This window comes from Neophocaena asiaeorientalis, unplaced genomic scaffold, assembly GCF_003031525.2.
Source record: "Neophocaena asiaeorientalis asiaeorientalis breed wild unplaced genomic scaffold, Neophocaena_asiaeorientalis_V1.1 scaffold357, whole genome shotgun sequence".
NCBI classification, from domain to species: Eukaryota; Metazoa; Chordata; class Mammalia; order Artiodactyla; family Phocoenidae; genus Neophocaena; species Neophocaena asiaeorientalis.
The window spans coordinates 2,030,215-2,055,428 of NW_020173270.1; the positions used below are offsets into that span (position 1 = coordinate 2,030,215).

At 53.0% G+C, this 25,214-nt stretch overlaps 1 protein-coding gene across 1 annotated transcript in view; it reads left to right on the top strand.

The window, feature by feature from the left end:
- The window catches only part of FBN3 (fibrillin 3), a 59,314-nt gene that overhangs the window by 21,197 nt on the left and 12,903 nt on the right, over positions 1 to 25,214 (top strand). The window contains exons 28-55 of the mRNA XM_024745792.1: positions 114 to 236; positions 406 to 531; positions 1,517 to 1,642; positions 2,981 to 3,103; positions 3,302 to 3,424; positions 3,899 to 4,024; positions 4,142 to 4,264; positions 4,790 to 4,912; positions 5,277 to 5,438; positions 6,430 to 6,498; positions 7,577 to 7,702; positions 11,157 to 11,282; positions 11,661 to 11,810; positions 14,191 to 14,262; positions 16,289 to 16,414; positions 16,696 to 16,821; positions 17,428 to 17,553; positions 17,912 to 18,028; positions 19,700 to 19,828; positions 20,327 to 20,446; positions 21,173 to 21,298; positions 21,967 to 22,119; positions 22,264 to 22,329; positions 22,549 to 22,674; positions 23,230 to 23,349; positions 23,472 to 23,594; positions 24,393 to 24,527; positions 24,693 to 24,818. Of these exons, the coding sequence (XP_024601560.1) occupies positions 114 to 236; positions 406 to 531; positions 1,517 to 1,642; positions 2,981 to 3,103; positions 3,302 to 3,424; positions 3,899 to 4,024; positions 4,142 to 4,264; positions 4,790 to 4,912; positions 5,277 to 5,438; positions 6,430 to 6,498; positions 7,577 to 7,702; positions 11,157 to 11,282; positions 11,661 to 11,810; positions 14,191 to 14,262; positions 16,289 to 16,414; positions 16,696 to 16,821; positions 17,428 to 17,553; positions 17,912 to 18,028; positions 19,700 to 19,828; positions 20,327 to 20,446; positions 21,173 to 21,298; positions 21,967 to 22,119; positions 22,264 to 22,329; positions 22,549 to 22,674; positions 23,230 to 23,349; positions 23,472 to 23,594; positions 24,393 to 24,527; positions 24,693 to 24,818 (3,417 nt within the window). The remainder of the gene's footprint in view (positions 1 to 113; positions 237 to 405; positions 532 to 1,516; positions 1,643 to 2,980; positions 3,104 to 3,301; positions 3,425 to 3,898; positions 4,025 to 4,141; positions 4,265 to 4,789; positions 4,913 to 5,276; positions 5,439 to 6,429; positions 6,499 to 7,576; positions 7,703 to 11,156; positions 11,283 to 11,660; positions 11,811 to 14,190; positions 14,263 to 16,288; positions 16,415 to 16,695; positions 16,822 to 17,427; positions 17,554 to 17,911; positions 18,029 to 19,699; positions 19,829 to 20,326; positions 20,447 to 21,172; positions 21,299 to 21,966; positions 22,120 to 22,263; positions 22,330 to 22,548; positions 22,675 to 23,229; positions 23,350 to 23,471; positions 23,595 to 24,392; positions 24,528 to 24,692; positions 24,819 to 25,214) is intronic.

Here is a 25,214-nt window from a genome sequence, read left to right on the forward strand (position 1 = left end):
TGCCACGCCAACCCACCTCGCTCCCACCACACCCCACCTCGCCCTGCCTCCCACCCCGCCACGACCCCCACCTCACTCCCGCCACGACCTCTACCTCGCCCTGCCTCCCGCAGACGTGGACGAATGCCGCTCTGGGAACGGTGGGTGCCACGTGCACTGCATTAACACCGAGGGCAGCTACCGGTGTGGCTGCGGACACGGCTACTTGCTGATGCCTGCTGGGAGGGCGTGTGCAGGTGGGTGGGCGCGACCCCCTCCCTCCGCGTGGGATGGGGAACGCACCTTTCCTGATCCAGACGCAGCCGGCCAGACGCGGGACAGGCCGCTGACCCTGCAGCAGGGTCCCTGGGACTCCCCCTCCGTCCCTGCCTGCCTGCAGCCCAGCTCCCCACCCTGCTCCCCCAGACGTGGACGAGTGTGAGGAGAACCCGGACATCTGTGACGGGGGCCAGTGCGTCAACGTGCCGGGGGGTCACCGCTGCCTCTGCTACGACGGCTTTGTGGCCACGCTGGACATGAGGACGTGTGTAGGTGAGGAGCTGGGACTACATACAGGTGGAGGAGGCAGCTTCACAATTCACGCACCAGGCCTTCCACAAGGAGGCCACGTGGGCAAGACAGACGACAGTCCCATCCCCGTCACACGCGGGCCGGGGAGATGAGGCTTTGCACTTTGCAGTCTGCTCCTGGCCACCTGTGCCTAGAGCCCCTGCACCAAGACCCGTGGGATCTCATTCACAGCAGCAGAGGCCCTTGAACCTTGTTATTTTATGGACAGTTATTGAACACTTACCGTGTACCCAGTGCATGCAGAGGCGTGTGCCCTGTTCTGAAAGCAATGTATAGGATCACTGCAGACCAAGGGGTTTTCTGCAGAGGAAGGTGAGCTGGACGGAAAGACACTGTATTCTCTGAGCCCTGCTTGGGGATCCAAGCTGTTTGGGCCGTGATCACCGTCCTGTCCTGGCTGCAGGTCATCATGGGGCCCAAGGAGCAGATGTCTACTGGGTGCCCCATCAGGGCAGAGCTGGGGCCAGTGTGAGGAAGTACCAGGAAGTAAAAAACATAACCCTCCCAGGGAGATGTGTCCAGCCCAGGGCAGCTTAAAGCATTCTCGATCACAGGTGTCTTAGGAAACACTGAAGAAAAGGGGGCTTAGGACCAAGTTAACTAGGAAATGCTGCTTCCTCCATCCCTTCTTGCAGATCCACGTTGGCATAAAGGCTCTGAAAAGGCCTGCAGGAGAAAAAAATCCAGTTAGCTTTGTTTAACTCAGCGTTATCTAAATGTATTGGTATAAAATCCTTTTGGGAATGCATGTCCAATGTGTTCCACGGAATATGTGCTGTAGACTGTTGACTGAACATTCGCGGCTGCCCAGCGGTGGAATTGGGGGAGTTCCCCACCCCTGAAGGTGGGCAAAGAGAACCCCGATGCAGGGGACCCATGTGGCAGGGCACTTAGCAATGCTGCTGCATCCCCACCCTCACCTGCTTCCTCTCTTGTCATCCCACAGACGTGGACGAGTGTGACCTGAACCCCTACATCTGCCTCCATGGGGTCTGCGAGAACACAAGGGGTTCCTTTGTCTGCCGCTGCCAGCTGGGTTACGTCGTCAGGAAGGGGGCCACGGGCTGCTCCGGTGAGCTGGTGGTCAGTGGAGCAGGCGAGGGGGCCCCCGAGGGGCCAACTTAGGGTTCATGGGGTCTGCCCCATCCCTTGGAGCAGAGTACAGCCAGACCTCATTCTTACACATTTCCACTGGTGGGGCCTCACGTTAAAGCAAAACTTAGGATCCGATCACGTGCCCCTGGGGCTCCCTTAACAGCTCTGCCGGGGGGAGCTCTGGGTCCCTTTGTATCCACACCAGTTCCCAGAGCATGCTAGCCTGATGCTCTTAAGTGGTACAGGGACGAACATTTAAACACTTCCGTAGTTCTTGTTTTAGCCTCCCAGGATTGCTGAACCCCCTGACCACAAACCTGGTGCCTCAGAACCACAGAAATCTACTCTCTCTAGAATTTACAGTTCTGGAGGCCAGAGTCTGAAATCATAGTGTCGGCAGGGTTGGTTCCTTCTTGGGGCCCCAGAGGGAGAATCTCTCTCATCCCTCTCTCCTCACTTCTGGTGGTGGCCATTGGTCCTTGGCATCCTTGAACACACCATTCCAATCTCCACGTCCATCATCACAGGGTGTTCTCCTCTCTGTGTCCAAATTTCCCTCTTCTTATGAGGACGCCAGTCATTGGTTTTGAACCCACTGTAATCCAGGATGACCTCATCTGATTTTGGTTACACCTACAAAGACCCTATTTCCAAAAAAGGCCACATTCAGAGGTTCTGGGAGTTAGGATTGGAACACACTTTTTTGGGAGAACATAATTCTACCTGCCATAATTACATAGTTATTTTAATGCATACTAGACAGAAACCTTGGAAAACAGTATCAAACCCGTGATTTCTTAGAGATCGTTGTTATTTTTCTTTAAAATATGTTCACGTGAGTAAAAATGGGAGGCAGTGTAAAGAAACTTTCAGCGAACAGCAGTTCATTTAGGTGGTGTATGAACATGGCCGAGATAAACTGGCTGAGGATTAGACACACTGCTTCAGAAGGAAATCCTGCTTTAGAGAGGGAGCACGTGCATCAGGACAGTTACTCTTAGCGTCTGCCCTAAGTCTCTCATGTTGCCATTTCAGACCATTTCTGGGCGCTTCTGGGAGTCATGCCCTGTTGGGTTTGGGGGTTTTCCTCTTGGGCTCTGGGTGAAGGTGGAAGCTCCCGCAGTGGTGTGGGGACATGTCTGGGCCAGCCCTGCCCTAGGGAAGATCCTTGCTCTCTCCCTTGCTCCTGCACTGAGTCTTGCCACTCTGTACCTGAAGCCCTATTTCTACTGGGCCCAGGTTTCCCGGGGGTGTTGCATCCTCCACCCCCTCTCCTGGTCCTGCCCCTCCTATGCCTGGGTCCCTCTCCTCTCAGATGTGGACGAATGTGAGCTTGGGGGACACAGCTGTGATGGTCACGCCTCCTGCCTCAACGTCCCTGGGAGTTTCAGCTGCAGGTGCCAGCCAGGCTGGGTGGGGGATGGCTTCGAATGCCACGGTGAGTGCCTGAGGGCAGGAGGTCTGGGCAAGAGCTGTAGAGGTAGGTGGGGCGGTGCGGGGGGAGGCAGGTGGCAGGGAGGGGTGGCTGGGCTCAGGCATGTCCAGGGGGGCCGGTCAGGGCTGGGGTTGGAGGGTCTGCCTCCCTGCAGCCCCTCGGTGCACACACCCAGGGGACTCCGGGTCCCATCTCCTGCAGACCTGGATGAATGCGCCTTCCAGGAGCATGGGTGCAGCCCGAGAGCTGACTGCCTCAACACCCCCGGCTCCTACCGCTGTGCCTGCCCCCCGGGCTTTGCTGGGGACGGCTACTTCTGCGAAGGTGAGGTCAGGGGTTAGGATGGGAGGGCTGGAGGGGCCCGAGAGGCACAGCCATGGGGGCTGGATTCCAAGGTGGCCACAGTGGTCAGTTGGCTTCCCGACTTGCACTGATCCACCCACCCACCCTGTGGGTGCCGGAGAGGACAGGCCTTCAGCATTTGGGGCCACGGGCCAGAGCCTGAGTCCCTGGAGGCAGTCTTCTCCCCTGGACTCAGAATGCATGGAGCCTTATGGATGTGGGGAACGGGAGAACTTGCTTACTTCCTGGCGGCCCTCCACCCCAATCCTGAGTGACCAGGTCCCCTATCTGCTCCCTGGCCCTGACTTGGTCACCTGCCCTCCAAGTTCCCTGGGCTACTTGCCAGCTCCCTGGAACCCTGGGTGACTGAAGGATTTGAATGACAGGGGCCACCTGCCCACCCTGAGTGGGTCCTGGCCAGCTGACCCCCAGCCCTCTGTCTCTGGGTCCCCTTAGACAGGGACGAGTGTGCGGAGAATGTGGACCTTTGCGAGAACGGGCAGTGTCTCAATGCCCCCGGGGGGTACCGCTGTGAATGTGAGATGGGCTTCAACCCCACAGAGGACCAGCACGCCTGCCAGGGTGAGGTCTGGGGCTGCCGGGGTGTGGGCGGGTCCCCGGAGGTGCTGGCACTGGGGGTGACAGGAGCAGGATGCCAGGTGGGCTGGGCTGCGCTGAGCTGGGGTCCCCCCACCCCAGATGTGGACGAGTGTGTTCTCGGGAACCTGTGTGTGTTCGGGAGCTGTGAGAACCTGCCAGGCATGTTCCGCTGCGTCTGCGATGAGGGCTACGAGCTGGACCGCGGAGGCGGCAACTGCACAGGTGTGGGGTCCATGGGGCTGGGGAGGGGGCGTGCAGCTCATGTGTCCCAAACAGGGTTCAGCGGTAAATATTTTCAGGTTTCGGCCGTACAGTCTCTGCCCTGTTGCTCGGAAACAGACACAGGCGACAAGTGAATGAATGAGCGTGCCTGTGTGCCAATAAAACTTTATTCACACAAACAGATAGGGGGCCGGATTTGGCCCACAGGTTGTAGTCTGCCAGCCCCTGGCTCAAAACATGTCCTGAATGTTGCTTTTTGTAGGTTAGCTCGTGGAATCTGGGGCAGGGAGAGCTGTCAAGGGCAAACCTCCAGGCCAAGTAGAACAGAGCAGGGGAGGGCGTGGAGTCGCCTGGGACAGGGCAGACCCCAGAGGCTGCTGTCCCATCAGGCTTTCTTCCCGGGGGAGAATGTGACCTGGCCCCTGAGCCTGGCCCCCAACAGCCAGGGCTCGACTCCCTGGGAAGAAGGCAGAAGGGAAGTGGGTCAAGGGAGGGCTCCCTGCTGACGGTGCCCCCACCCCACAGATGTGAATGAGTGTGCAGACCCCGTGAACTGCATCAACGGCCTGTGTGTCAACACCCCCGGCAGCTACCTCTGCAACTGCCCCCAGGATTTTGAGCTGAACCCCAGCGGGGTGGGCTGCGTGGGTGAGCACGCACTCCACTCCGGGTGGGGTTTTGGGGTCAGTGGGCTGGATGGGGCCATAGCCTGGGTCACCCAGATCCACCTGCTCCTGACACACAGGCCCTTGGCCAGAGTGATCATCCCGATCGTCTGTTGAGATACAGCCTTCTGCTCTAGACAGACGGACAGACACATGCGTAGAGTCACACATGCACACAGAAATATGCATGCACACACTTCCACAATCACACACAGAGGCGCCCATGCACACACAGACACACATAGAGTAACACACAGTTACACGTACACAGAAGTGCAAACACACACGCGCGCGCACACACCATTTCTCCCCCACCAGTTGCTAACCATCCCTTCCTGCCTCTTAAGACACCCGGGTCGGGAACTGTTTCCTGGACACACAGGACCGAGGGGACGGTGGCATTTCCTGCAGTGTGGAGATCGGGGTTGGCGTCACCCGAGCGTCCTGCTGTTGCTCCCTGGGACGGGCCTGGGGCAACCCCTGTGAGCTGTGCCCGCTGGCCAATACCAGTGAGTCCCTGGGGGAGTGGGGGCGGGGGAAGGCAGAGACCTAGCCCTGGTCCAGGCTCCCGCAGGGCTTAGTGGGTCATCTCTGCTAAGGGAGGGACACTGGGAACGAGAGAGGGAGGAGGGCTCACCCTGGGTCACACAGCATATTCTCAGCAGTTCATCATCTAGGTCTCTCTCCAAAGTCTCCTTCTGCCGTCTCTTCCTGCAAATTCTTTGTGTGTTTATACTCACGTGCTCACTCAGTCAACAAACATTGAGCATTCCTCTGTGTCCTGTCGTAGGGGTGGGGACCCAGAGAAGGATGGGCCGCAACTGCTGCACACTGCCCCTTACCCGTAAACCAACAGTCCCTGGACTGTTGAGAGTGGAACTATCCTAAGGGTCTGTTTGAGGCATAGTGATGGGTCAGGAGGAAGCCATGGACAGGAAGAGGGTAAGGGAAGCCTTCCCAACATAGGGACTTGAATGAGGTTTTGAAGGGTGAGTAGGAGTTTTCCAGGCAGAGTAGGGGGAAGGGTGTGGGGTGCAGTGGGAAGAGCATGTGCAAAGTCGTCAGGTGTGAAGTAGGGAGGCGGCTGTCCACCTGTTCAGGTGTGTGTGTGTGTGTGTGTGTGTGTGTGTGTGTGTACATCCAGGGTCTTCCTTTCATGGGGGAAACTTGTGGTCACACTAGGGTCTGGTTTTGGATCACAAAGAATCCCTCCCTACCCCCAGCTACTACCACAAGATCCATCTGCTCACACGTTGAACTGTGAGCACATGTTTACACACACACACACACACACACACACACACTCTGAGTTGTGCAGGATTGGATCAATGTCTCTTGGCCCCAGGAGGCTGAGGAGGTAAGGGATGTAGTTTCTGTGCTAAAGGGATGTAAGGCCCACTCTTGAGCCCTTTCTAGGGGACCTCCCCTCCCCTGCTTCCCCTGAGCTTTGCCCAAATGCCCCATCCCCCAGCCCCTCACAAGCACCTCTTTCCCTTGCAGCTGAGTACAGAACCCTGTGCCCGGGGGGTGAGGGCTTCCGGCCCAATGCCATCACCGTCATTCTGGAAGGTGAGTTCCTGGTAGACCATCCACTGATTGACCTTCCTCTCATTCCCCCCTCAGCGAGGAACAGAGTCGGGCAGCTTTGGGGTTGGGGGCAGATCCTCTCAGCCATCTCCTCTTCCGCCTGTTGGTTTATTGATTCATCCTTCTATCCAACCCCCATCCACCCATCGATCCATTCATCTCTCATCTACCCACCCATATATCCATTCCCTATGTTTATCCATTCTTCCTTCCTTCTTTCCTTCCATCCATTCATCCATCCATCCATCCATATATATACATACGTTCATCCATCTACTCACCTACCCACCCACCCATCCATCCAGTCATTTATCTTTTCGTCCATTGACCCATTTGCTTATTCACCCATCTAGCACTTTTCATATCCACCCATGTACCCATCCACACATCCATCCTCCCATATCCATCCATCCATCCATCCATCCATCCATCCATCCATCCATCCATGGGGGTAATGAGATTGGAGAATTCCATCAAGACGGAACTTTGTGATGGATGGATAGATGAAAGGATGTTCTATCCAATGAAGGGAAAGAGGATGAATTCGGGGTGACATTGACCCAGGAGAGTCTGGGTGCAGCCTCCAAATATCCAACAGCTCTTGGGTATTCTTTTTTTTAATTAATTTATTTTTGGCTGCGTTGGGTCTTCATTGCTGCACCTGGGCTTTCTCTAGTTGCGGCGAGCAGGGGCTACTCTTCACTGCGGTGTGCTTGCTTCTCATTGTGGTGGCTTCTCTTGTTGTGGAGCACGGGCTCGCAGCGCGTGGGCTTCAGTAGTTATGGCTCGCGTGCTCTAGAGCGCAGGCTCAGTAGTTGTGGCGCGCGGGCTTAGTTGCTCCATGGCACGTGGGATCTTCCCAGCCCAGGGATCGAACCCATGTCCCCTGCATTGGCAGGCGGATTCTTAACCACTGCACCACCAGGGAAGTCCCTGAGTATTTTTAAAGAAGCAGGACTGACTCTCCAGGACCCTGGAGAGCCCAGGGCAAGGCATGGGTGTCCCCCAAGTCCTCTGCTTGGATTTACCTTCCAATCACAGCTTCCTCACTTCCCGACAGACATTGACGAATGCCAGGAGCTGCCAGGGCTGTGCCAGGGGGGCAACTGTGTCAACACCTTCGGCAGCTTCCAGTGCGAGTGTCCACCTGGCTACCACCTCAATGAGGACACCCGCATCTGTGAGGGTGAGCTTGAACCCAGCCCATCCTCCCTGCCTTCCTGCTCAGCCTCACCTCCTTTTCAGGTACTGGGGCCTCACATGCCCCTTGGAGTCTTCTCACCTGCTTTGTCGCCTGGGGCCCATTAGAAGGGTTGGGAAGGTTTCCTCGGAATGTCCCAATCTACCCTCTGCTCCGCTGCCCCCTCCCCATCTCTCCATTGCCTGACCTCCAGCCTCCTTCCCACTCAGAAATGACCTGGCTTTATCTCAGCGACCATGCCCTTCTTCCCTTTGGTTAAAAGCTGAGCAAGGCCCAGAGCTAAGAGGGGGAAGGGAAAGACACCAAAGGAACAGCCATACCTTTCCTTTTCACTTGTCTCCTTACTGTCCTCTTCTGCATCTTAGTAACAGTCAACAGTTAACTGGTGTCTGTGATTGCATGTCACCACGGGGCTGAGCATCTGCGTTTGTCATTTGTTCATTCACGAAAACAGCCTCATGAGAAAGATGTTCCTATTATGACCCCATTTTTCAGATGCAGAAACTAAGGCTCAAGGGGGTTAAGTCACTTGTGAGGTACCAGCTAGTAAGTGATTGAAACTGGCTTTGAGCCCAGCCATTCTTATCCTTGAGTCTGAGCTCTTTTGAGGCAATATATGAAATTCCTTCCTTCCTTCATTCATCCATCCGTCCATCTGTCCACCAATCCATTCTTTTTCTTCTTTTCAACAATATTAACTGAGCACCTGCGTGCAACCAGACACTGACATCGGCACACGACGACAGTAGATCTTTCACTCTGATCTGCACTCTTTAGAAACTCAAGGAAATGGTGAAAGAAGGGAGAGATCTAAGATAGATAGCCCAATTTCCTTTCTACATGGAGGTGGGAGCTGTCAAACCAGAGTCAGAACCCAAAATGCTTGAAAAATATCTCATCCCTCCCTGCCTCCCCTATTCTGTAGACTCTCAAGGGAAAAAGGGAAAAGTCCTGTCATCAGATATGGCCCTGTGTTGCATTTCTTGACTGTCACAGGGCAGGGAGACTTCAACCTGAATGTTAACCTTGGCTGTGGAGCCTCGCAGGGCCAGTTTGTGCCCTTGAGGGCTGCAGGCTTGCAGCATTTCCCAGCTTTCAGACTCAAGGGCCCTGTACTCCAAAGGATGCCATTCCCCCACCCCTCCCACCCTCGCTTAGTTTAATGCTGTGCTGTCACCATCTTGAAATTCTTCATATACTTTGCCCTGGACAAGTTCTGTAGCCAGTCCTTGTCAAACATTTTGTCTAACTCCTAGAATCACTAAGTCATATGGTAATTCTATGTTCGACTTTTTGAGGAACTGCCAAACTTTTCCACAGCAGCTGCACCATTTTGCATTTTCACCAGCAACATAAGAGAGTTCTAGTTTCTCCACATCGTTATCAACACTTGTTGTTTTCCATTGTTTAAAATATTATCCTAGTGGGTGTGAAATGGTATCTCATTGTGGTTTTGATTTGTACTTTCCTAATGACTAATGAGGTTGAGTACCTTTGGAGAAATGTCTGTTTAGGTCTTTTGCCCATTTTAAAATTGGATTGTTTGCCTTTCTGTTGTTGAGTTGTGAGAGTTCTTTATATATACTGGATATAAGACTCCCATCGGATATGTGATTTGCAAAGAGTTTCTCCAGTTCTGTGAGTTGTCTTTTCACTTTCTCGATAGTGTCTGCTGATGCACAACAGGTTTAAATTTTGATGAAATCCAATTTATCTGTTTTATTTTTCCTTTTGTGGTTTGTGCTTTTGGCGTCGTATCTAAGAATCCATTGCGAAACACAAGGTCATTAAGATTTACCCCTATGTTTTCTTCCAAGGGTTTTATAGTTTTAGGTCTCACGTTTAGGTCTTCTATTTTGAGTTAATTTTTGTGTATGGTGTGAGGTAGGGATCCAACTTCATGCTTTTGCCTGTTGGTATCTAATTGTTCCAGCACCATTTGCTGAAAAGACTTTTCTTTCTGCACTTTGTTGAAAATCAATTGACTGTAGATGTCTTGGTTTGTTTCTGGTCTCTAAATTCTATTCCACTAATTTATAGTTCTATCCTCATGCCAGTACCACTCTGTTTTGATTACTATAGCATTGTAAGTAGGTTTTGAAATGGGAAAGTGTGACTCCTCCAACTTTTTTTTCTTTTCTCAAGATTGTTTTGGCTGTTTGGGGCCCCTTACAATTTCATATGAACGTTAATATCAGCTTTTCCATTTCTGCCAAAAAAAGAGACGTCACTGGGATTTTGATGGGAATTACATTGAATCTATAGATCACTTTAGGGAGTATTGCAATTTTAACAATAATGAGTCTTTTCATCCATGTACACAGGATGTCTTTCCATTTATTTAGGTCTTCTCTAATTTTTTTCAGAAATGTTTTATAGTTTTCTGTGTACAAGTCTTTCACCTCTTGGGTTGAATTTATTCTTAAGTATTTCATCTTTTGGATTCTATTATAATTGGAATTACTTTCTTAATTTCCTTTTCAATTGCTTTTTGGTAGTTTGTAGAAATACAACTGAAATTTCTATGTCAGTGTGTTGATCTTGCATTCTGCATTGTGCCCGCTTCATTTATTAGCTCTAATAGTTTTCATTCTGTGGGTTCTCTAGGATATTTTATATATCAGATCCCCTGGTTTTGTAAGTTTTTGACTGGATTCCTGAGTTCCTCAAAAGTTAATTTTGTCAGTTTTGCTCGGCCCAGTAGTTGTTTTTGTGGAGGAATAAAGCTCTGACATTCCCTATTCTGCCATTTTTGGAAATGTCACTCTTAGCTCGCTAATACTCCACCACCTGTTTTTGTATAGCCCACTAAGAATGCCTTTCACATTTTTAGGTTATTGGAAAAAATCAAAAGGAGAATAATACTTTGTGCCTCATGAAAATGACACGAAATTCACATTTCAGTGGCCATAAATCGAGTTTTACTGGCGCACAGCTCACTAGTGTGTTTACCCATTGTCTGTGGCTGGCTGCCTTCACGCTACCGTGGCAAAGTGAATAGCTCATCAGAGACCATTGTTTGGCTCGCAAAACTGAAAAAAAAATTTACTGCCAGCCCTTTACAGAAAGTGTGTGCTGCTCCTGGACTAAGGGATCAATCAGATTGAGAATCAACTTTTTTCTTTCAAGAATATTTTATTCATAGGGCCCTTGCTTCCTATTGCATCACACTGGGAAGCACATGATTGCCCCACTCTTGGTGATAATATCATTAATTCATGAGCTCAGGTCATATTTTTTCTTAATAGAAGTGGCATCATAGTAAACTTTTTTCCCCACCTAATACTGTGCTGTATCTTTACACATCACTAAGATGTCTGCATTTTAACCTAATCTTGAAACTAAACTCAACCGCATAGCGAAGTGGCTCTAGCAGACCTGGGGTGGGGAGTTATCCAGACAATTCCTGGATGCAGACAATTCCTCCCTCCCCCTGCAGACATCGATGACTGCTCTGCACACTCGGGCATCTGTGGCCCTGGTACCTGCTACAACACTCTGGGGAACTACACTTGTGTCTGCCCAGCGGAATACCTGCAAGTCAACGGTGGCAACAACTGCATGGGTACGAAGTGTGATGATGGGGGAGCCCAGCAGTTGTGGGAAAAGCACTCGGGTATGGGAGGGGCTTCTGGGAGTCTCCAAGCCTTGGAAGAGTGTGGAGAGGCATGTTTGTGGGAGGAGAGAGGGAGGGTGAGTGTATTTGAGATGCTGGTATGCAGCAGTGAGCAAGGCTGCAGGGCTCAGGGACCCAGGGCTGCCGTGTATGGTTGTCCAGGTTGTGCACTGCCCGAGAAAGGCTAAATGTGAAGGGCACCCTCATGTGTGTTGGGGAGAAGTCAAGCCAGTAATTTCTAAATGGATTTGTGAATGAGTTCCTATCTCTCTGGCTCTCTTCCTCTGGTGTCTCTTGCCTGCATCCTTCACCCCAACCCAACTGCAGACATGAGGAAGAGTGTCTGCTTCCGGCACTATAACGGTACATGTCGGAATGAGCTGACCTTTAACGTGACCCGGAAGACGTGCTGCTGTTCTTACAACATTGGCCAGGCCTGGAATAGACCCTGCGAGGCCTGCCCAACTCCTGCCAGCCGTAAGTGTCCCTCCCTGGCCTTCATTCCAGCTTGGCCCTTTTTAATGCAGTGTTTAATGAGGCATACCGCACTTAGGACTCCCAGATGAGTCTGTGTTGTTTTGATGAGAGCTGAAGAGTTGAAGTTCCATTCCAATCAACGTATGGAAAAATCAATACTTTTAAGGAGGGCAAGGCATCCTTCTGTTTCACAGACTCGAGGAATTCAGGATGGATCAGTGAGGCTTTCATTTGTGCTAAAGAACCTTGAACACTCACAGATTATTTGGCGGGGGGGGGGGGGGGGCAGTGAGTGAGTGCCTAGGGCCAGAGAGAAAAGCACAGCTGGTTAGAGGCACCAGGGCCCCATGAGCTGCGGGTGGAGCAAGCTTGCAGAAGCTCTGGGGAGGGTTACAGAAATGTCGGTCAGGATGAAGAAGGGTATTCCAGGCAAGGAACAGCAGGAGCAAAGTCCTGAAAGAAGGACTGAGCAGAACTTTTTGGCAGTTGGGATGAGACCTATTAGGATGATCTAGCAGCCAGCCCAGGCATCAGAAAGAGCTGCAGGAATGGAGCGGTGAGTAGAGGGGGTTACAAGTGTATTAGTGCTATGGACTGAATGTTTGAGTTCCCCCAAAATTCATATGTTGGAGCCCTAACCCCCAGTGTGATGGCATTTGGAGGTGGAGCCTTTGGGAGTTAATTAGGTCATGTGGATGGAGCCCTCTAAATGCGATTAGTGCCCGTATAAGAAGAGACACAAGAAACATTCTCTCTTTGCCACGTGAAGACACAGCAAGAAGACAGACAGGAGGAGTTCTCAGCAGACACCAGATCTGCTGGTGCCTTGATCTTGGACTTCCCAGCCTGCAGAACTGTGAGAAGTAAACGTTTGTTATTGAAGCCATCCAGTTCATGGTATTTCCTTATAGCAGCCTGAACTAAGACAATTAGTTTCCTAGGGTTGTGGCAACAAATACCACAAACTTGGTGGCTTAAGAAAAAAAAGAACACTAGAAACGTATTTTCTCACAGTCTTGTAGGCTAGACGTCATAAATCAAGGTGTGGGCAGGGTCACGCTTCCTTCAGAGGATCTAGGGATGAATTCTTACTTGCTTCGTCCAGGCTCTGGTGGTTCCAGGCATTCTTTGGTGTTGCTTGGCTTGTACCTGCATCTCCTCCATCTGTGCCTTCAACTCATATGGCTTCTCCCTGTGTCTCCACGTGTCTCTTCATTTCTTATAAGGACACCAATCATTGCATTAGGGCTACTCTGATCCAGGATGACTTTCACTTGATTGTATCTGCAAAGACCCTATTTCCCAAAAAGGTCACATTCAGAGGGTCTGGGTGGACATGAACTTTCGGGGTGGAGGGTCATTGTTCAACCCAGTGTAGTGGTATGAGAAGGGGTCATTACTGGCTGTCTCTGAGTGCCGGGCCCTGTTCTGGGTTCTAGGAAATAAGAATAAGGTAGACCCAAGCTGTGCAGTCTGGGAGGAAACTGCAGACAGCCAAGTCTGGTCATGATGAGATTGTCAAGACAGGTCAAATGTCACTCACAAATTATGTGCTGGGAGTTAGGTACCTACCTGAATCTTACGCACCTGAATCTGAGGTGCAGGTTGAATATGATGAGACAGAAGTCCACACTAGGCATAGGGGCCACTGAGATTGGTCCGTTCTCATCATGATACAGGCAGAAGAGCGAGTGAGGAGCAGGGCAGGGACCCGGGGAAAGGTGGCACTGCCCAAATGCCTGCCCATGTCTGTCAGGTGGGTCCAGGGACACCCACCCACCTGGGAATCTAGGTCGGGCAAGCAGCATCTTGGTGTCAGCAGTGGAATACAGTCAGAGAGTGAATTGCCCTGGAAGAGCCGAAGGATGGCGTCATCAGCTGTCCAGGGCCAGAGTGGTGGGCTGCCCTGAGTCCTCAAGGTTGAAGTGGACTATGCTAGGGAACAGCAAAGGGAACAGCATATGCAAAGTTCCGGTAGCGTGACAGAGCAGGACACATCCAGACATGGAATGAAATCATATAAGAGGAGGGCAGGAGATGCTGTTGGAGGAAAGGTGGGGCTGAGGGTGAAGGTTCTTGAGGTCCAGACTGAAGAGTCTGCATTTTATAGTGAGGACAGTGGGGTGTAGCTGGTGGCACTCATGCAGGGAAGAGATGAGGGAGGTCATGTCTATGTGTTAGAAGATCACACCGCACAGACGAATGGCACCCGTAACCCTCCCAGCGCTGGTCAGAGTGGAGGGAGGGAGAGGGACTAGTTATCAGAGGCCAGGTGAGCACTGGGCTACAGGGATGGACGAGCTGATCAGAGGAGGAGGAGGTGTCCTCCCAGGGAGGCTGCAGCCCCAGCGCCCTGCCTTCCCCATTCTCCTTTGCCCAGTGGATTACCAGATCCTGTGTGGAAACCAGGTTCCCGGGTTCGTCATTGACATCCACACAGGGAAGCCCCTCGGTGAGTGACCACCACCCTCCTGTCTGTAGCCCCAGGTCACTCTGTGCCCAGATCCCTGCCCCCTCTCTTCCCCTCCCCCCACAGCTCTTTCCCTTCCACCCTCCCCTACCCCACACCCTCATTCTTCCAACTCCCCAGGCCAGGAATCCTGCCCCTTTTTTAAAAAAAGCAATGGGAGTATTTTTATTAAATTGTTATTCATTTTTTAAACTTCTGTAAAAATACATATAACATTTACCATTTTAACCATTTTTATGTGTCCAGTTCCATGGCATTAATTACATTCACACTGTTGGGCAGCCATCCCCACCATCATCTCCAGAACTTTTCATCTTCCCAAACTGCAACTCTGTCCCCATGAAACCCTAACTCCCATCCCCCTCCCCCAGCTCCTGGGAACCCCCATTCTACTTTCTATGTCTGTAAATCTGACCTCATAGAAACAGATTCGTACAGTGTTTGTCCTTTTGTGTCTGTCTTATTTCACGTGGCATAATGCCCCCAAGGTTCATCCGTGTTGCAGTGGAGCAGAACGCTCCCTTTTTAAGTTAAATGAGGTTTTGTACAATTCAGTACCTGAATGCCAAATTTCAGCTGTGCGGTGTTTCATTGATGAACCTATTTTCAGTTGTTTTCATTCCACAGTTGTATTCTCCTTATTTTCAACAATTGGAACAGAGCAGATAAGAGCAACTCCCCCTCCAGTCACCCCCTCAAATCTAAGTCTCCTTCATACTCTCCCAAGGTCATAACTCAGTCTCCCATGGATGGATACAGGCTGATTCCAGGTTCTTTTATTAATATATAAATATATATATAAATATATATATTTATATATAATTCTCTATATTTATATATATATATATATAGACATAAATATATATATTTATGTCTATATTTATATAGACAATAGATTCCCAGACCGGGGCACGAACCCGCATCCCCTGCGTCGGCAGGCGGACTCTCAACCACTGCGCCACCAGGGAAGCCCTCTTTCTAGTTCTTTCTTCATGCATTTAAACACACATAGAGATCCGCCTTTGAAAATGTATGGCATTGTTTTCTGGGGAGTTGGACATAAATTCTGTGCTTTCTTATGTCTTGTCTGCAACTTATTTTTCTCACCCAGCAAAGAGTCATGAAGAACCAGCCAGGTTACTACACGCAGCACTGCCTCCCTCTTTGCCCTGCTTTGTAGTATTCCATACGTGGACACATCCCAGGTCATAAGTCAGTCCCCCACGGATGGACACATAGGCAGATTCCAGGTTCTTTTATATAAACAACAGCTTTATTGAGATATAATTCACTTCACCCATCAAAAGCACACAATTCAGTGGGTTTTCGTATATTCACAGAGTTGTGCCCCATCACTTCAATTGAAGTTTGAACATTTCATCACACAAAAAGAAACCCTGTCCCCATGAGCAGTCATTCCCTGTTCCGCCTTCCCCCAACCCCTGGCAACCACTATTTCGCTTTCCATCTCTTTGGATTTGCCTGTTCTGGACGTTTCATATAAATGGAATCGTACGGTATTTGTCCTTTGGGGACTGGCTTCTCTCACTGAGCGTCATGTTTTCAAGGTTCTTCCACATTGTAGTGAGTATCAGTGTTTCACCCCTTCTTCAGGATGAATCGTATTCCCTTGTAGGGAGGGACCACATTTTGTCATCCATTCCTCCGGTGATGTTTCCAGTTTCTCGCTAAACGTCACCACAGGTCCTCCTGTGTAGCTTCCTGCTCACATACGGGACTGCTTCGTTCCCGGAGACCCCACAAAGCAGGCTTGCTGGGTCACAGCAAATGTGCATTTTTGTTGAGAAAGAGGCTCTCTCCCCCTGCCTTCCCTCCCACATCCTGATTTCTTTCCGGTGTGAGCAGATATAGTTTGGCCACTGCAGGATTTTTCAAGTGTGTGCTGCTTGGGGGACACATCTTCTCCTAGACTGCATGATCTCTTAGGTCAGGGTCCCCAGACGTTGCCGGGAGCTGAGCTGCTCCTGACGGCTGGCGCCCTCCCCAGACATCGACGAGTGTGGGGAGATCCCTGCCATCTGTGCCAGTGGCGTCTGCATCAACCAGATTGGGAGCTTCCGCTGCGAGTGCCCCACGGGCTTCAGCTACAACAGGGTGCTGCTGGTCTGCGAAGGTGCCGCCCCCCTGCCTCCCCAGCCCCGGGTGGGATGCTGGTCCCCCCTCCCAGCCTGTGCTCTCTGGGCAAGTCTCTTAAACCCCGTGAGCCTCAGTTTCCCCCTCTGTGTATGAGGCTAACGCCTTTCCGAGGGGCTCCATCCCACATCACCCCGCTCAATGTGGTTCTGGCTGCTTCTGGAGGGACCACCTGCTCTGAAGTGGGGGGGGGCGAGGGCTGGGTTTAATTCTGCAGGGAAGCGTCTCTTTCAACCCCACCCCGCTGGCTGTACTCCCCAGATGTGGACGAGTGTGCCAGCGGGGAGAGCCCCTGCCAGCAGAATGCCAACTGCATCAACATCCCCGGTAGCTACCGCTGCAAGTGCGCCCGAGGGTACAAGCTGTCGCCAGGGGGTGCTTGTGTGGGTAAGTGGGGACCCCAGTAGGGAGGTGAGGGAGTGGGGTGTAGGACAAAGCCAGACTCTGCCTCCCGCTGTGACTTGGGTAGGGCATGGCTCTGTCCGGGCTTTGTTCCTTGGCTGTACTTTTTTTTGTGGGGGTGGGGTGGGGTGGCTGTGCCGCACGGCTTGCAGGATCTTAGTTCCCTGACCAGGGATCGAACCCGTGCCCCACTGCAGTGGAAGCGTGGAGTTATAAGCTGTGGACTGCCCGGGAATTCCCTCCTTGGCTGTACTTTTTTTTGGGGGGGTGGGGTGGGGTGGCTGTGCCGCACGGCTTGCAGGATCTTAGTTCCCTGACCAGGGATCGAACCCGTGCCCCACTGCAGTGGAAGCGTGGAGTTATAAGCTGTGGACTGCCCGGGAATTCCCTCCTTGGCTGTACTTTGGGGTGGGGGTGCTGAGAGCATCTGTTAACGGGAGTCGTGAGGGTGAAATGGGAGGTGAAGCATTTCCCCTGGGACAGCAGCTAGAATGGGTAGGCGGTCGGGCTCTCCCACTGCCACGTGTGATGGCTCGCAACACACTGTGGGGTGGGGACTCTGGGGGCACCACACTCCCTGCCCTCCCTCAGGACGGAATGAGTGTCGGGAGATCCCAAACGTCTGTAGCCATGGCAACTGTGTGGACACAGCTGATAGCTACATGTGCCTGTGTCATCGTGGCTTCCGGGCTTCAGCAGACCAGACCCTGTGCATGGGTGAGAGCCCCCTCTGCTCCTTCCTCTTAGGCCAGGCTGCCAAGGGCGAGGGGCCATGGGTCTACACCTCCCCTGGGGTGAGGATGGTGCTTCTGCCCATCCTGATTCACACACTCAACAGCTGTGAGCCCTGGCACCTAAGACCTTGGGTAAATGACTTATTCACCTCCCTGCACCTCAGTTTTCCCATCTATAGAATGGAAGTGATAAATAGGGATATTTCCCAGCCATCACTTCCCATCCACCTGGGCAGGGTGAAGTACAGGAGAGGGGGGCTGGGTCCAGCCAGGCCCTCACTGCCCAAGCTGCCCGATGCCCTGGGTGAGCTGGGCGGGGATCAGGGGCTTTGCTCTGGCAGACGTCGACGAGTGTGACCAGCAGCCATGCGGAAATGGGACCTGCAAGAATATCGTCGGCTCCTACAGCTGCCTCTGCTTCCCTGGCTTTGTGGCGACACACAACGGACATTGCGTGGGTGAGCTGCCCAGGCTGGTGGGCAAGCCTCAGTGCACCCCCACTGAAAAGTGGGTCCTTGGCTTGAGGGCACTCCTCTGAAATAAAGGATCTCACCCCAGGGATACCTTCAGGAAAACAACCTCAGGGGATTGAAAACTAGTTAACCATAAAGTTCTCCAAACCCCTTCAATCGTCAGGTACCAAGGGTCCCTCACTAGAGCTTACACTCAGGTCGATAAGAAGGAGATGGACAGTACAGAGAGAAAGGTGAACAGTGAAGACAAGACGTGGGTGGTGTGATGCTGGCAGTTCAGTGCAGTGGTTGAAAGTGGATTCCAAGGTCAGGTGGTGTGAGTTCAAATCCCAGCTTTGCCATCTGCCAGCTGTGTGACCCTAGGCAAGTCATTTACCTTTCTGTGCTTCCGTTTCCTTCTCTGTAAAAAGAAGGTTAATGGTAGTACCTACCTATCTTAATATCAGACCAAATTGACTTTTTTTTTTTATAAATTTATTTATTTTTTTGTTTTATTTATTTATGGCTGTGTTGGGTATTCGTTGCTGCTTGCAGGCTTTTATTTTAGTTGCAGCGAGCAGGGGCTACTCTTCGTTGCGGTGCGTGGGCTTCTCATTGCGGTGGCTTCTCTTGTCGCGGAGCATGGGCTCTAGGCGCGTGGGCTTCAGTAGTTGTGGCATGCAGGGTCAGCAGTTGTGGCTCGCGGGCTCTAAAGTGCAGGCTCATTAGTTGTGGCGCACGGGCTTAGTTGCTCCATGGCATGTGGGATCTTCCCGGACCAGGGCTCGAACCTGTGTCCCCTGCATTGGCAGGTGGATTCTCATCCACTGCACCACCAGGGAAGCCCCCAGATTGACTTCTGAAGAAGGAATATTACCAGAAATAAAGAGAGTCAATATATATTGATTAAAGGGTCATTTCTCTGAGAAGACATAACAATCATAAATGCATATGCAGCTAGCGATAGAGCTTCAAAACACATGAAGTAAACATTGATAGAACTGAAAAAGAAATAGACAAATTCATAATTACAGTTAGAGGCTTTAACACTCCTTCCTCAATAATAGAGGGAACAAGTAGAAGATCGGTAAGAATATAGAACACCTGAACAATCATGTGAACCACCTAGAACTGAGTGATATTTATAGAACATCCCAGAACATACATTCTTCTCAGGTGCACATGGACCTTCACCAGGAAAGACCACATTCTGGGCCATAAGATAAACAACAAAATTTTAAAAATTGAGGTTACACAAGATAGGTCCTTGGAATGTAAGTGAATTAAACTAGAAATCAGTCACAGAAAGATATCCAGAAAATCCCCAAATGTTTGGAAGTTAAATAATATACTCCCAAAGAATCCATAGAAAAAGGAACAAATCATAAAGAAAGAAAACATTTTGAATTAAATGAAAAAGAAAACACAACATAACAAAATTGGTGGGATGCAGCTAAGGTAGTATGTACAGGCAAATTCATACCCTTAAAATGCTCATATTAGAGAATATTGGCGTCTGCTTTATAGGATAGTTGGAGGGTTAATATACAGCTGGTATATAAGCGCTCAGTAAATTGAAGTCATTGCCATCAACTCAACTTTGTGAACAGAAGAGCAAGGGAGGCTCAGAGCCCTAGGCTATGTGGGTGACCCCAGTGGCCCATCTTCCATCTGCAGACATGGATGAATGCACCACCATCGTGGGGCAGGTGTGCCGATTTGGCCAGTGCCTCAACACAGCAGGCTCCTTCCACTGCCTCTGCCAGGATGGCTTTGAGCTCACAAGTGATGGGAAGGACTGCATAGGTGAGTCTCACCATGGTGCTGGAAGCCATCTCAGCCTGCCCCTACTCTAAGTTTACCTTCAGTTGGTACTTCCAAGTGAGCATGGTTCCATTTCATAAGCATGCATTTATTTTAAGGTATAAAACCAGCACATCACACCCATGTTTTCACAGGGTTTGTGGTTTAGGGTGAGGCTGTCTTGAAGCTCTAAGTTTTATGAAGTATGGTATAATAGAGGTGTTGAATGGATGCCATGAAAACCATGAAAGGGGTGTGTAAGTGGCTTGAGATTAGGAACTTTGCTTCCCCTTCCCCTGTCTCCACCTATAACCCCCATCAAGACCAAGAATATTCTTCTCCAGATGTCCCTGTTTTCCTGAGTATCAGCCCTTCCTCTGGATCCAGAAAGGCTTGTCTCGGGGCCTTGGCCATCATGCGGTGACCATAGGTGCCGGTCCTAGCCCCAGGCAAGCCCCTGCCACCAGCTGTTGCTGGGACCCCTCCTCCTCCTCTCCCCAGACGCCAACGAGTGTCTCAGCCTCGCGGGAACCTGCCTGCCAGGCACTTGCCAGAACCTTGAGGGCTCCTTCCGCTGCATCTGTCCCCCCGGCTTCCAGGTTCAGAGTGACCACTGTGTCGGTGAGTGTCTGGCCTCACCTCCCAGCTCTGGGGCCAGGGAGGTACCTCCGGGCCTCTGTTCTTCCCCCATCTGTAAAATGGGAATGCCGGCTGGGGTGGTGGTGAGTGAAGAGATGCAGTTGGCACAGCACCCAGTACAGCTCCATATGCTGTTACTGCTATTAGGATGCTCTCTTGGTTCAGGGTGCTGTCTCTCTGGGGCCCCCAGGCTTCCTCGTGGATCCTATAAAATGGGCATGGGTGTGGGTCTCACTGCACCAAACATGGAACTTCTCGCTTGATGAGTGGTGGTCAAGGACCAGTCTGGCCTGAACACCTCTGGTCCACTCATCCGCTTGGACTAGGCTTGTACAGTCTGGGCTAATGTGGGCCAACCTGGCCTTAGCAGATGGGCTAGCCTAGTACAACGCGAGCTAACTTCTTCCACTGTAGGCTAATTTTATCTAGCCTTACTTAGTTAGCTCTGTATAAATTTACTCTCTAAAGATGAACTTTTCCAGACCATGACCCCTACCCTGGAGACACCTTCTAGGAAAGACCCCGCACACACACTGCCCACCTGGTGCTCCAGCTAATCCTGAGTCCTGGGGACCCCACCCTGCGTCAGTCCCTGGACCCTCCCTGCCTGGGCCCCCCCACTCCATCTGCCCCTCCCAGCAGCCGAGGCCGCCCACCCCAGTGGAGGGCCTGCTGCACCCCACCCACCTCACGTCCCTGCCCCTCCAGACATCAACGAATGCTTGGAAGAGCCCAACCTGTGCCTCTTTGGCACCTGTACCAACAGCCCCGGGAGCTTCCAGTGCCTCTGTTCGCCTGGCTTTGTCCTGTCTGACAACGGGCACCGTTGCTTTGGTGAGTCTGGGGCCAGGGAGCACACAGGGTTAGGGAAGAGGTGGGAGGTGGGGTGAGGAAGAGCTGGGTCACCCAGAAAGGGGGCTGCAGTTTCTTGTATGTATCTCCAGGAGCCTTGTCCAGTGTGGGCTAGCCCCACCCAGGCTGAGCTGGCCTCTTCTCTCCCAGGTTAGGGCAGCAAGGCAGAGGGCAGGGCAACTCAACAAGTATTTGTTGTTATGGGGGCCAGTGGTGAACCAAACCCCAACCTATCTGTAAGGACATCTCAGGCCATTGGTGGTCCAGGGCTAAGGACTGGGAGTCAGTAACGAGGATTTGGAGTCTGAAATCTGGGTCCTCTGGCTCTCTGGAATGAGTCACTTTGCCTCTCCAGGAAAGGAGTTCTGATCCAAGAATAACATGGCTAGGTTTGACCATTCTCCCAGCCTGAGATGACCCCCACAGATGTGAATGTGGGGTGTTGCCGGAAGGGATTCTCAGATTTTCAGCAAAAACCCCAGGGCTGACCCTCATTGGCCCAGTGTGGGTCACATGTCCGTCCCTGAACCAATCACCATGGAGTGATTCTGGAGCGTTCTGATTGGTCGCTGGTAGGGTGAGGACCACCCTATTCATGAGGACTGGGGTGGCTAGCCCTCCTAGCTTTTCTCTGGGGAATCACCCCACAGACACACGGCAGAGTTTCTGCTTCACCCATTTCGAGGCTGGAAAGTGCTCGGTACCCAAAGCTTTCAACACCACCAAGACCCGGTGCTGTTGCAGCCAGAGGCCCGGCGAGGGCTGGAATGACCCCTGCGAGCTGTGTCCTCAGGAGGGCAGTGGTGAGCACCCACCCCGGTCCAGTCTCCCCTGACCCTCCCTGCCTGCCCCCATCTGCTCTCCTTCAGCCTTCCCTACACACAGGGGCATCCTGGGGCCTGCACGTGGCCCCAGACCCTCACCTCCCTTCCCCTCTCGGTGTCCAGCCGCCTTTCAGGAGCTGTGCCCCTTTGGCCACGGGGCAGTCCCAGGCCCAGATGATTCTCGGGAAGGTGAGCCCCTAGCCCACGTGCTAAGAGCCCCCCCGAGCCACCGCAGTCTCCTCTTTTCCTGCCCAGCCCTGTCTGGGCTCTACCCTGGTTCCCAAGTCTCAGGCTCCCTCCTCGTCCCATGGGTAGCCCTGGACCCCACCCCCCCTGGAGGGAAGGAAGAGACCCTGAGTGTGGCCAGGGCATGACAGGTGCCGTGCCTGCAACCTCCGCTACCTGCAGACGTGAACGAGTGTGCGGAGAACCCTGGCGTCTGTGCTAACGGCCTTTGTGTCAACACTGATGGCTCTTTCCGCTGCGAGTGTCCTTTTGGCTACAGCCTGGACTTCACAGGTGTCAGCTGTGTGGGTGAGTGACCAGCACGCCCCAGCCTGCTTCCCAGGGGAGGAAGGAGCCAGGGAGGGCAGACACCACCCAAGGCAGCACCCCGCTGCTCGGCCACTGTCACTCTCCCCCACCCACTCGTGCTTCTTGCTGTTCACTCACTCATTCATTTACTCATTCACTTATTCATTTATTCATTGAACACATACTACATGCCTGCCCTGCGTCCAGCCTATTACGCATTTTTTTTTTTTTTTTGCGGTACGCGGGCCTCTCACTGTTGTGGCCTCTCCCGTTGCGGAGCACAGGCTCCGGACGCGCAGGCTCAGCGGCTGTGGCTCACGGGCCCAGCCGCTCCGCGGCATGTGGGATCCTCCCGGACCGGGGCACGAACCCGCGTCCCCTGCATCGGCAGGCGGACTCTCAACCACTGCGCCACCAGGGAAGCCCCCGTCCAGCCTAAAGGTGCAGCAGATCTGGCCCTATCCACTCTGTGGGAAGTCAGCAGGAGGCAGACAGGATCGTGTCAAGGGTGGGAGCCCTCTGCAGGCTCTGACCTCCCCCTTACCCCCACCCCAGACACAGACGAGTGCTCTGTCGGACACCCCTGCGGGGAAGGCACCTGCACCAATATCATTGGAGGCTTCGAATGTGCCTGTGCTGATGGCTTTGAGCCTGGTCCCATGATGACCTGTGAGGGTACGACCCTGCCTGCCCAGACCTGGGCTGTGTGATAGGGGTGAGGGGGGCTGGCCTGAGAGAGGGACAGGGGGTCCTGCAGGCAGACCCCACCCAGCCGGCACCTCCACTGACCTCCCCAGACATTGACGAGTGCTCCCTGAATCCCCTGCTCTGCGCCTTCCGCTGCCACAACACTGAGGGCTCCTATGTGTGTACCTGCCCGTCTGGCTATGCCCTGCGAGAGGATGGGGCCATGTGCCGAGGTAGGACCCGTATGGGCAGGCGGGCTATAGATAGGGCCCTGGGGCTCCCCATGCCTCAGTCCCGAGAGAAAATGAAGAAATAAGACCTCTGCCTCCAAGTGTGGGAATGAGCGATAAGTGATAAAGTGAGGGGAGAGCTGAGGCAAGTGAGGGTGCAGTGGGTGCTCTTTTGTGAGTAGTGGTTCTGCTTTTATAGTTAAGAAAGGGGGTGCTAGCATCTCCTTGGCTCCCCAATCTAACAGAACAGTGAGTGTGGCTTTGGAGACCTCTCCAGTTGTGCTGTGGCTGGACATGCTCTGAGTGGGCTAGCACCGTGGGGACAGCGATTGTACCCCCAACCCAGGGACATGTGGCAATGTCTGGAGACATTTTTTATTGTCACAGTTGGGTGGGGGGGTGGGTATCAATATCCTACAGTGTGCAGAAGAGGCTCCCACCACAAAGAATTTTCTAGTCCCAAATGTCCACAGTGTCGAGGGTGGAAACCCTGGCCTGTGACTTGGTCCCTCAAGGGCTATTTCAGAGTCAGTGTTCCAGGGACCACAATGAAGGCCAGACAGATTCACAGACCCTGATGTAGGCAGGGCATGCGGGTGTTTGGGGCAGTTGTGACCCCCCCCCCCTTGGCTTCCCAGGAGGTCTGGGACGGTCGGGGGAGGAACGGGCGCCTGGCAGTGCTTCAAGGACCTCACTCTGGCCCACCGAGGCCACCGGGGGGTGGGGTCCAGGTCCTCACATCCTGGAGCTGGTCCATGGTGTGTCTGGTCTTCACCGCCATTGGTCTGGGGTTGCCCGCAGACGTGGACGAGTGTGCGGACAGCAAGCAGGACTGCCACACCCGGGGCATGCTGTGCAAGAACCTCATCGGCACCTTCACCTGCATCTGCCCCCCGGGCATGCAGCCCCAGCTGGGCTCTGGGGAAGGCTGCACAGGTACGGGAGGGCTTCAGGCACGCAGGGTCTCCCTGCCCCCGACGGATGGGAGCCTTCAAAGCCGGAGGGTGTGGGTGGGCAGACTTTGACCCTGGAGGTGGAGGCCAGCTCGAGGGACTCCGGCCTCCGCCCGCTCCCCGGCCTGCCGCATCCCTCCCGCCTCAGATGACGATGAATGCCATGCCCAGCCCAGCCTCTGTGCCAATGGCCGCTGCGTCAACACCGTAGGCAGCTTCCGCTGTGATTGTGACGAGGGCTTCCAGCCCAGCCCTGGCTTCACTGAGTGCCACGGTGAGTGTGGCCAGACCCAGGTACGGGGGACATAGCCACCCAGCATGTGGCACCGCCACCTGGGAGCTCCCCAAGGCGGGGACGGGGCCAGGGCCACCGAGGGGGTCACTGAGCCAATCCAGACACACGTGTCCACCGCACGCCCCCAGCTTCCCTTTGTCCCTTCAGTCAAACCCCCTGGAAGATTAGAGCATCTCCCCCCGGCCCTGTCCATCATCACACCCAGCCCTCCCCGGGTTCACCACTTCCTAAGGGCTAAACCTGGAGGGCGACCCAGTGGTACCGTCTGCCCCGGAGACTTGTCTGTCCCTGTCCCCACAGTCCTTGCCACTCTTCTCCCTTTTTACTCTCCCCCGACCCCGAGCACAGTCTCCACCCCGCAGCTTCAGATCAAGC